Source organism: Olea europaea, unplaced genomic scaffold, assembly GCF_002742605.1.
Source record: "Olea europaea var. sylvestris unplaced genomic scaffold, O_europaea_v1 scaffold1346, whole genome shotgun sequence".
NCBI classification, from domain to species: Eukaryota; Viridiplantae; Streptophyta; class Magnoliopsida; order Lamiales; family Oleaceae; genus Olea; species Olea europaea.
In genome coordinates, this window is record NW_019230952.1 from 133,167 (window position 1) to 143,729 (window position 10,563).

Sequence of the window (10,563 nt, forward strand, 5' to 3'; positions counted from 1 at the left end):
GTAATATATGCTTCTCTTCTTCTTCTTCTTCTTCATTTTCATGACCAAAGGTTAAAATCATATTCTTACACTCATAATAAGGCCCCTAAATGATCGCTTATAAGACTAAAGAAACTGTTGATTGAACAAAATGTTTTGGCTTGACATTTTTTAGGGGAGTTAGACCTGTTCTAATGAAATAGAATGAATTAAGATGAATATTTAATGTGATCAAGTTGGATTACAATAATGCGACTAAATAGTAAATAGTTTCAATCAAACTTAAATGAAGAGCACTTATATCTTGTTGATAATAATAACAATAATAAAAAATAAAAAAGGCAAGTGAGTAATTAGCCATCAATATCACCAACTTCCAGCCATCCTGACACATTAATTTTGCAGCCATATAAATGAAAACACACGTACCTTTCATAAAACATGCTTCCAAAAGACCTTTCAATCAGTTGCTGATATATATTAAATGATTTGATCATATTCTTACAAAAAGAAATTACAAACACTTACTCTTGAATTCTTGCAGCAAAACACAAGTTTTCCACGTCTAATAGAATAGAAACGGCAGGGTTTCGACGACAACTAGTCTTTCTCAGGTTAACCTCTACACAACCGAAGCTTTTTACATGTTTGGTTTTGCTTAAAAATGATTACTGTGAAGAAAAAACCCTAAGCATGGCCAAACTAATTTTCTTTATTATTCTTGCATGGGTATTCATTGCTGATTTTCCGAAAATATGAACACACATGTTTCAGGTTGAATTATGTTTTTGTCTTGAGTTTCAGATTGTCAACTTGTTCTTAGTTGCGAGCAGGCAACCAATGTACTTAAATTAATATTCATTGTCACTTGCCATTCATGGTAGATATTTCAAGTCTGCATTTAAATATTTGACTCCCACCTGCTCGATTGTTTTTTTGAAGGAAATATTCCTGTAAAGAGATGTGGCAAGTAATCGAACGTATAAAATAGTATACTGTCATTCTCGTCAATTATTTTATGAAATAAAAAAAAGGAAGACGACGAACAAGTAAAAAGCTTTCTTCAATTTTTTTGTTGAACCATCTAATTAAGTTTGATTTGCTAGTCTTATTATTTACTCTCTGCTTAAAGTATGCGCATAGGTATTATGATCCCTACAAATGCACTTGGCCAAGAGATCTGATAAGTGAGATTTAGCAAGATTGTGATGAACTTATAATTAAGCATCTCATCTAAAAGTTTAAATCGTTAAATAAGAGATGCGTTTATTTATTTAAATTTAGTCATCAACACACATCGTCAAGCGAAAGCCAAATTCCGTAAAGAATAATGTTTGTGGTACACCGTGGTGTCCAAAAGGGACACCAGGCGCCTCGGTGGCCCCGTCGTGGCAGGCGCCTCGGCATTGGCTGAGGCGCCGGGTGTCCATTTTGGACATCCAGTTGGATACCACAATGTACCCATAGCATGATTGATCCGTAAAATGTTTGATATATTTACAGTTTTCATAAATCGAGGAGGTGGTGGTTTATATATTTCAAAGATAGCAAAGTTATCACCAATTAGTTTCGAAAACTGATGTTGTATTTTACTCTTGAATCCTGCCAAGAAAAAAACTTAGGCAAGTGAGAAAGCTATAGAGAAGAAGTCTCTCTTAGTTGAAACTTCTTCTACCAAGAATCCCAGAAAAGTGTTGTATTTACTTGTTGATGTCAATTGGTTTTGCTGTATGTAATTCAGATTTCCAAGTTTCGAAGGGAAGGAGAGATGGAAGATCTTCGGACAGTGTTTTGCGGGGCATCTGATTGTTTAGACGGCAATGATATCCCTTGTGGTGTTTCTTTGATCTTTGTGACACGCCCTTCTTCGTGTATCAATCACATGTTAGTAATTTTTTTCGATATTCTCCTCGTTATCATGTTCTTGTTCACTGTGTTTTCCAAGACAGCATTAAAATCCCATCATACGCCTGCCTTTGATCGCATTTCAAATTTGCGAATAATTGCAGCCATTTATAATGGTATCATTGGAGTGGTTAATTTGTCTCTAGGAATCTGGATTTTAGAAGAGAACATGAGGAAAACTCAAGCTCTTCTACCTCTAAACTGGTGGATAATGTTCATGGTTCATGGACTAATATGGTTGATGATTAGCTTATTTGTGAGCCTTATGGGTTGGCATTTTCCAAGAATACTGTTGAGGACGTTGTCCATTCTAGCATTCCTGTTTGCTGGAATTACTTGTGGTTTGTCACTTAATCATGTTATTCTTGAAAAGGGGATGTCGATCGAAATTGTTTTAGATATACTGTGTTTTATAGGATCTGGTTTGATGTTATTATGTGCTTGTAAGGAGTACAAATGCGAAGATAGCGATGAAAACGATATTCGTACTCCATTGGTTGCTGCTGCCAATTGCAGCAGTAAAACTCGTCCTGTTACTCTGTTTGCAAAAACTGGCTTTTGGAGTAAAATGTCGTTTTGGTGGTTGAATCCATTGATGAAAAGTGGAAGGGAGAAAACTCTTGATGATGAGGATTTACCCAAGTTGCACGAGGATGATCGAGCGCAGTCATGTTACTTGCTATTTAAGGAGAAATCTAACAAACGTAAACAAATAGATCGATCAGCCCAACCCTCAATCTTAAAGACACTACTGTTGTGCCACTGGAAAGATATATTCATTGCAGGGTTCTTTGCACTACTGAAGACTACTACTCTCTCTGCTGGTCCTCTGCTTCTAAATGCCTTCATTAAGATTGCTGAAGGAAAAGCGAGTTTTGAATACGAGGGATATTTATTGGTTGTGATACTTTTCTTTACGAAGATCATTGAATCATTATCTCAAAGACAGTGGTACTTCAGGATGAGACTAATTGGTCTTAAGGTGAGATCTTTACTCATAGCAGCCGTTTACGAGAAACAACTTCGATTATCTAATGCCGCTAAACTGATGCATTCAAATGGTGAGATAATGAACTATGTCAATGTTGATGCATATCGGATTGGAGAGTTTCCTTATTGGTTCCATCAATCATGGACGCCAATTCTCCAGCTTGGCCTTGCACTCATTATTCTCGTCCGTGCTGTAGGGCTTGCAACGATTGCGTCCCTCGTAGTAATAATTCTCACTGTCGTTTGCAATGTTCCCCTAGCAAAATTACAGCATAAGTTTCAATTGAAGCTCATGTTGGCACAGGATAAAAGACTGAAGGCTATTTCAGAAGCTATTGTGAACATGAAGGTGTTAAAGTTATACGCGTGGGAAACTCATTTCAAGCACGAAATACAAAATTTAAGGCAAACTGAAGAGAAATGGTTATCATCTGTCCAGTTGTGCAAAGCGTATAATGTCTTCCTTTTCTGGTCATCCCCTATTTTAGTCTCTACAGCTACCTTTGGGGCCTGCTATTTTCTTGGCATCCCGTTAACTGCTAGTAACGTTTTCACATTTGTAGCAACGCTGCGTCTGATTCAGGAACCTATTCGACTTATTCCTGATGTTATTGGAGTGGTTATTCAAGCTAAAGTTTCATATGTCAGGATTTTGAAGTTTCTTGAAGCACCTGAGCTGGAAACTGCAAATGTCAGGGTGAAGTCCATTGTACATGATACAAACCATAGCATTTTTATTAAGTCGGCTGATCTGTCATGGAGTGAGAATCAATCGAAGCCAACACTTAGAAACATTAATTTGGAGGTTAAACCAGGCGAGAAGATTGCCATTTGTGGAGAGGTGGGTTCCGGCAAGTCCACACTCCTTGCAGCAATTCTTGGAGAGGTTCCAGTTACCCAAGGAACTGTAAGTTTTTATGCATGTTTGGTATAGAGTACTCGACACAATTAGAAAGAATAATGAACAAACATGCCATTTACTTAATATATTCTAGTGCAATCCAATCCTCCCTACCTAACATGCCATTACTTTTCAATTCATTTCAATTCGGTAATTGAAAAAAAAACCAATGTTCATTATCTTTCAATATCATGTATACACTAAATAGCCAAGTTCCTGAAGTCTGCCAATGATTTGGATTTCTGGTTTAGCTGGACAACTGCCTGATTAATCTTTGTCCCTTTCATATTTATCAGGTCCAGGTGTACCAAACTATTGCCTATGTCTCTCAATCAGCATGGATTCAGACAGGAACTATTCGAGAAAACATTCTCTTCGGATCTGCATTGAATAACAAGAGATATCGAGATACAATAGAGAGGTGTTCACTAGTAAAGGACTTTGAGCTGTTACCATATGGTGATCTTACTGAAATTGGAGAAAGAGGAGTCAATCTTAGTGGTGGTCAAAAACAGCGGGTTCAACTTGCTCGTGCGCTGTATCAGAATGCTGATATATATCTTTTGGATGATCCTTTCAGTGCCGTTGATGCACACACTGCTACAAGCCTCTTTAATGTAAGATAATTTTTAATAACATAAAGATTTTCTTTATTTTTTATCCTAAGGTAATCTACAAGATGGCCCAATGTCAGGTCCCGTACAAAGTTTTTATTTTCTGCTTTATTTCTTTCTAGTTTTGATTAAACTGTCCTTAATCTCGGCAGGAATACGTCATGGGAGCCCTCTCGGGGAAGACTGTCTTACTTGTGACACATCAAGTTGATTTCCTCTCTTCATTTGATACTATCTTGGTTAGTTTTTTCGTCAGACATTCTGTTTTATGCTTAAGATACTATGTTCATTATTATGTAAATTTCCAGTTTCTTTACCTAATATCATGATTGAATCAAGTGGTTGATAAATTTTTTTTTTTTTTTTATCATAATAACAAATATTAATAATTTGTCTACTCTTTGTAACAGTTGATGTCAGATGGGGAAATTTTGCATGCTGGTCCTTATTCTCAGTTGCTGTCCTCAAGCCAAAAATTTTGGGACCTTGTTAATGCACACAAAGAGACAGAAGTTTTTGAGAAGGTTTCTCCAAAAAGGCATGAAGTTTCTTCTGGAGAGATTCGCAAAACTTATGCAGAGAATAAACAGGAAAAATCTGGACATGATCAGTTGATAAAGGAAGAAGAAAGGGAAGTTGGGGACACTGGATTTAGGCCCTACATTCTGTATTTAAATCATGAAAAAGGCTTTTTGATCTTCTTCTCGGCTGCTTTCTTTCACGTTACATTCTTGCTTGGTCAGATATTACAGAACTCTTGGATGGCTGCAAATGTTGATGATCCAAATGTTAGCACATTGAGGTTGATTGTCGTTTACTTGCTGATTGGAATTGTATCGAGTTTGTTTTTGCTCTGTAGGTCCCTCTTAATGGTTGCTTTAGGCAAGCAGTCTTCCAAATCAATATTTTCACAGCTCCTAAATTCTTTATTTCGTGCCCCCATGTCGTTTTATGATTCCACGCCTTTGGGAAGAATACTGAACCGGGTAAATATTTCATGGCTTGAAGATATCATTAAACTAACGTTTTCATGTCTATAATATAATTTCATCCCTGCAGGTCTCTTTGGATTTGAGTCTCGTGGATCTTGATGTTCCCTTTGTCTTGATGGTAGCTGTTGGAACGACTGCGAATTTTTATTCTAATCTTGCTGTGGTAGCTGTTGCTACCTGGCAAGTTTTATTTGTCGCCATACCTATGGTCTTTCTCACTATTTGCATACAGGTAACGATCATTGTCGTAAAAATACTACATGTAAACTGCCCAACTTTATAAGAACAATTGAGCAGTATATAAGGCTTTACAAGGAAAAAGAGAGAGAGCGAGAGAGAAAACCACTGTCTCTAAAAGGCAGAAATTTACGTACTACATGAAAAATTGTTTACAAGCGGCTTAGGAAACTGTCTTCATTTTTCTCTTTTTTCCTTGAAATTTCATCTACTTGAGCAATATTAACTATCCCACCTACAGAGGTACTACCTTGCATCTGCTAAAGCGTTGATGCGGATCAATGGCACCACTAAATCTTTCGTAGCGAACCATCTAGCAGAATCTGTAGCTGGAGCTACTATAATAAGAGCTTTTAAAGAGGAAGATCGTTTTTTTGCCAAGAACCTTGATCTCATTGACGCAAACGCCAGCCCTTTCTTCCACAATTTTGCAGCAAATGAGTGGCTAATCCAAAGGCTAGAAACACTTGCTGCTGCGGTTCTTGCCTCCTCAGCTCTCTGCATGGTTTTACTTCCCCCAGGAACTTTGAGCCCGGGTAAGAGATCACTGATACGTCAGTTCGTATTACGGAATCAGAAAAAATACACTAATCCTGTTTGGTGTTCATCATTCTATTCCTTCTGAAGATATAACCTTGAACACTTCAATATTTGCAGGTTTTGTCGGAATGGCTTTAGCCTATGGTCTGCCTTTAACTACGTCCATTGTATTTTCGATTCAATTTCAATGCCAGGTATCAAACTTAATTGTTTCGGCAGAAAGGATCCACCAGTATATGGACATACCAAGCGAGGCTCCTCCAGTGTTAGAAGAGAACCGTCCCCCTGTGAACTGGCCAACCAAGGGTAAAGTGGATATTCAAGATTTGCAGGTAAATGTTGCTTGAATTTTAAAAGCAGATTAAATATATGTTCTCACTCACTTAATTTGAAAAGCAGATTAAATATAGGCATGATATGCCACTTGTTCTACATGGGATTAGTTGCACATTTGAAGGAGGACACAAAATTGGTATTGTTGGCCGAACTGGCAGTGGGAAGACTACTCTCATCAGTGCCTTGTTTCGTCTGGTGGAGCCCGTGGGTGGGAAGATCATGGTGGATGGAATCGACCTCTCNGATATCCTGTGACTAGGCATCTATCTGTAGTTTGTACTAATTTCACTGGTGTGAAACGAAATTGAAGGCCATTTTAATGCCATCTGAATCCTGAGTTTTCCAGTACAATTTGACTGTCGAAAAAAATCATCAATTTGCTAAAAATACTTTACATGTATTTTTCTTTTTCTCTTCAAACACCACCCTTGCATGGGTGGAGGCTTGACGTAAAATAATTAGAATAAAGTACGAGGGAGGGGATATAGTCCTTACCTCCATAATTAGAATGTGGAGAGGTTTTGCATAAGAATATATTTTTGTCCCTAACATATTTTGCAAGTTCTAGTGAATCAGACTATTGCTTATTGTTGAAATATTTTGAAGATTAGCTGTTTGTAAATTAATTACTGATTTGATTGAGGTTTTTTAGGAGTAGAATCACGTTGTATTTATTTTAAATTCAAATCCCTTATTCCGCGGGATTAGTTACTGGTTTGTAAGGATTAAATTGCTCTTAGTTGCAGTTATTCTCCTCTATTTTTTAAAGGGGATCATTTTCTAATTTATATAATCATCCGAAATATTCATTCTCTCTCCCTCCCTCTTACGTGGTATCAAAGCTGGGCCACCTCGACCAGTTTTAATGACTACTCCGGCCATGAGTGGTGAACCAACAGGGTATTTCGATAGTCTCTTCGACACGGCAAACTCAACGACTCAGGCGATTCTTTACAATCCGACTGATTCTTGATTGCTGCAAATCAGTCCAACGAAATTAAATGGATCAAATTTTGTAGAGTAGTCCCAATCCGCTGTGCTGGTCATCGACGGCAAGGGGAGGCTCGATCACATCACGGGTTAAGTAAAGGCTCCATGTTAAGATTTGGGGTTCCATATTAAAATGTCAACCTTGCTAAGAGGAGTAACCCAAGACCTTATATATTTGTCTATATTTTCATCTTTAATCGATGTAGGATTTTATCAAACTTTGGTTAACAACTTCATTTTGACCATCAGTCTGAGGTTGGTCTGCAGTGGAGAATTCCAATTTAGTGCTAACCACAGGCGACTGAGTTCTCCAAAAGTGACTAGTAAAATCATTAGGCTCTTTGGATTGGGTAAGGATATGACATATAACACGTAATGGAGAGGTGTTGGACGCATAGGGTATAGTATCTAAAGTCTTAGGAAGAGTCTGGATTCCAACTAAGTATTCTCACTATCATCCAAGTCATCAAAACTTTCAAGTTTAACTTCATAGACTAGATCTTTTAATGGCTCATCTATGACATTTTAGATACTATATTATCAGATTGATTTTACAAGAACTGTACCGGATTAATACTTGACAGCATTTCATTGGTAGTTGGCCCAAATACATTTTCTAACTACCAATTAAATGCTGCCAAGTGTTAACCTGACACAATTCTAGTAAAATCAATCTGGTAAAATCGCATAACTCTTTATATATATACCAACAGAAAACATAGACTGAAGAGGCAGCAAAGGGGCAGTTGTATGAGGAATTGAATTGAATATAAATACATGCAAAACGGCAGCCAAGATTAAAGGGAAAAATATAAACATACACGTAGACAAAAAGATAACATTGGCGGCTACGAGGTATATATCTAAGCAAACAGGGGCTGAATTATATACACACAAAAACGCGCAAAGCCTGCGAAAAACAAAGAAAGAAAAAGAATAAGACAACGAAAATACGAAATTGAGGAATTAGTTACATTCAGTTGATTTTTGGTGATATCTTTTATCATTTCTCTGTTTAATTCCAACAATATGCCGGGCTAAATTATTTTATGCTAAGATTTACGATGAACCTTATATTATGAATGTTTAAATCTTAATTTTATTTATTTTGACGTTTAAAATATGTTTTCAATTATTGAATGATTGATATGAATTTAATTTTCTCTACAATTATATGCGTAATAGTTGTATGAGTTTTGTGGCTTGTTTTTTCCTCGAAAGATGTAAAATAAGTTAGAGATAGTGCCAGTTGACGTAAAGTTCGATCTGGGATAGAAATATATCGTTATACTTTACGTGATCTAAATATTCACAAATCCATTAAGCATTTTAATATGTACGCATCTGTCATAGAAATATAGTTGAGTTACATGTAAAAATAGGTTTAATTCTGTTAAGAGAGATTGTTAAACAATTTAGAAATATTGATCTTCATTATTGAATTATGTTGTCAAATTTATAAAATTCAGTGTTAAAGGGGATTCGGATTCTAGTACACACTTTATCAGCATATTTTTATAAAACTTATATTTAGTTATAACCTTGCATTGATTTTAATTAATTTAGGTCCTGTATTCATCCATAATTTAAATGATAACAATTTAATTTTAGAAAAATCAAAAAAATTTATAGTTTCGGCTAACGTTTAAATAATTTGAATTTAAATTAGTACAATCCCTGTGGGAAGAATACTTGGACTCAAAATCCACTTAATTACCTGTCAACGAATCATTCACTTCCAATGGTTTTAATTCGAAAGATATTTTCATGAACACCATCCAACCATATAAAACTTTTAAACATTTTTCATTAATCCATAGTGATATCTAGGTTCCTCGCGGATAACAAACATTTCTAGGTCTTAATAGTTTATCAATTTTATTGATGATCATATACGTGTGCTGGGTATTCCTTTCAAAAGAAAAATCTGAAGGTACCATTGTTTTTCAAAAGTTTTATGCAATGGTTGAAACCCAATTCTAGACCAAAATACATATTCTTGGTATCGATAATGGTCATGAGTACTTTAACTCTATGTTAGGTCCATACCTTTTAACCTATTAACAATGTAATATATGAAATTACCTAAATTAGCTATATTTTAGGAAGTGTTTAAGTCAGTAAAATTAGTTCCTAATTTGTAGACTAATTTATATTTTATTTCTTGTATAGTTATTTACCTTATATAGGACTAATTCTTTAATAACATGGTATCAGAGCAGGTTCAACCCTAACCCTAGCAACTTTTTTTTGTTGTTGTGTGTGTGTGTCTGTAATCATTTTCTTCTTCCTGTGAGGGTAGATTTATTCCCTCTTGTGAAATCAATCATTATGCTAGTGCGTGAGGTTCTAATAAAATCTGTAAATGGCCAATAACGTGTTAGATCTATATGCCATAGTCTATACTGTTGCGGAAGCTTTCTTGAAAGATCTTCAAATCGGTGATTTTCGGGCTCAGTCTAACGCACCTTTCTCAACCAACAACTAGTCCAATCAACTCCAAACCACAATCAATTAATTCTCCTCGATTGCTATTCAATCTTACCCACGTATGACAAGAAATGATAATGATTTGTGGCCACAAAGGCTAGGAGAAGATGGCACAAAGGTATACTATGAATGAACCACCAATTGCACACATTACACAAACGTTTTAGACACTTCTAGAAGCTATTTTTCACAAACAAAAGGGGGCAGCCGGGATTCCTTAATTTTTCTCTCAAAACCACACAAAACACCATTAGAAAGTGGCTAGGGTTATATCCATATATATACACTCTAGGGTTAGGCATTAAGTTGGACCTTTAAAGAGGTAAAAGGACCAAGATTCAAGTCTTCCAAGAGGGAATACAATTAGATCGGGTGTGACTCATGGACTTGGTTGTTAGACTTATTTTATTCATCGGCCTATGCCTATGAAATAATATTAACACACATTAATATCATAGCCCGAGATTTATTGGGTATAAAAAACCTAACAATTCTCCACATTGATGCCCAATAAATCTGCAAGCAATCAAAACACACAGTTAGCATTTGCATAATCAAGGTAGCCAATAAAATTGGATCACAAACCTTA

At 36.0% G+C, this 10,563-nt stretch overlaps 1 protein-coding gene across 1 annotated transcript; it reads left to right on the forward strand.

The window, feature by feature from the left end:
- Nucleotides 1–408: 408 nt before the first annotated feature.
- Nucleotides 409–6,749, forward strand: LOC111375175 (ABC transporter C family member 10-like). The gene is made up of 10 exons (XM_022997975.1): nt 409–593; nt 1,721–3,781; nt 4,072–4,392; nt 4,542–4,628; nt 4,800–5,375; nt 5,449–5,613; nt 5,860–6,154; nt 6,276–6,302; nt 6,378–6,490; nt 6,558–6,749. The coding sequence occupies exons 2-10, from the start codon at nt 1,748–1,750 to the stop codon at nt 6,747–6,749; spliced, it is 3,810 nt and encodes a 1,269-aa protein (XP_022853743.1). The 5' UTR covers nt 409–593; nt 1,721–1,747.
- Nucleotides 6,750–10,563: the final 3,814 nt, after the last annotated feature.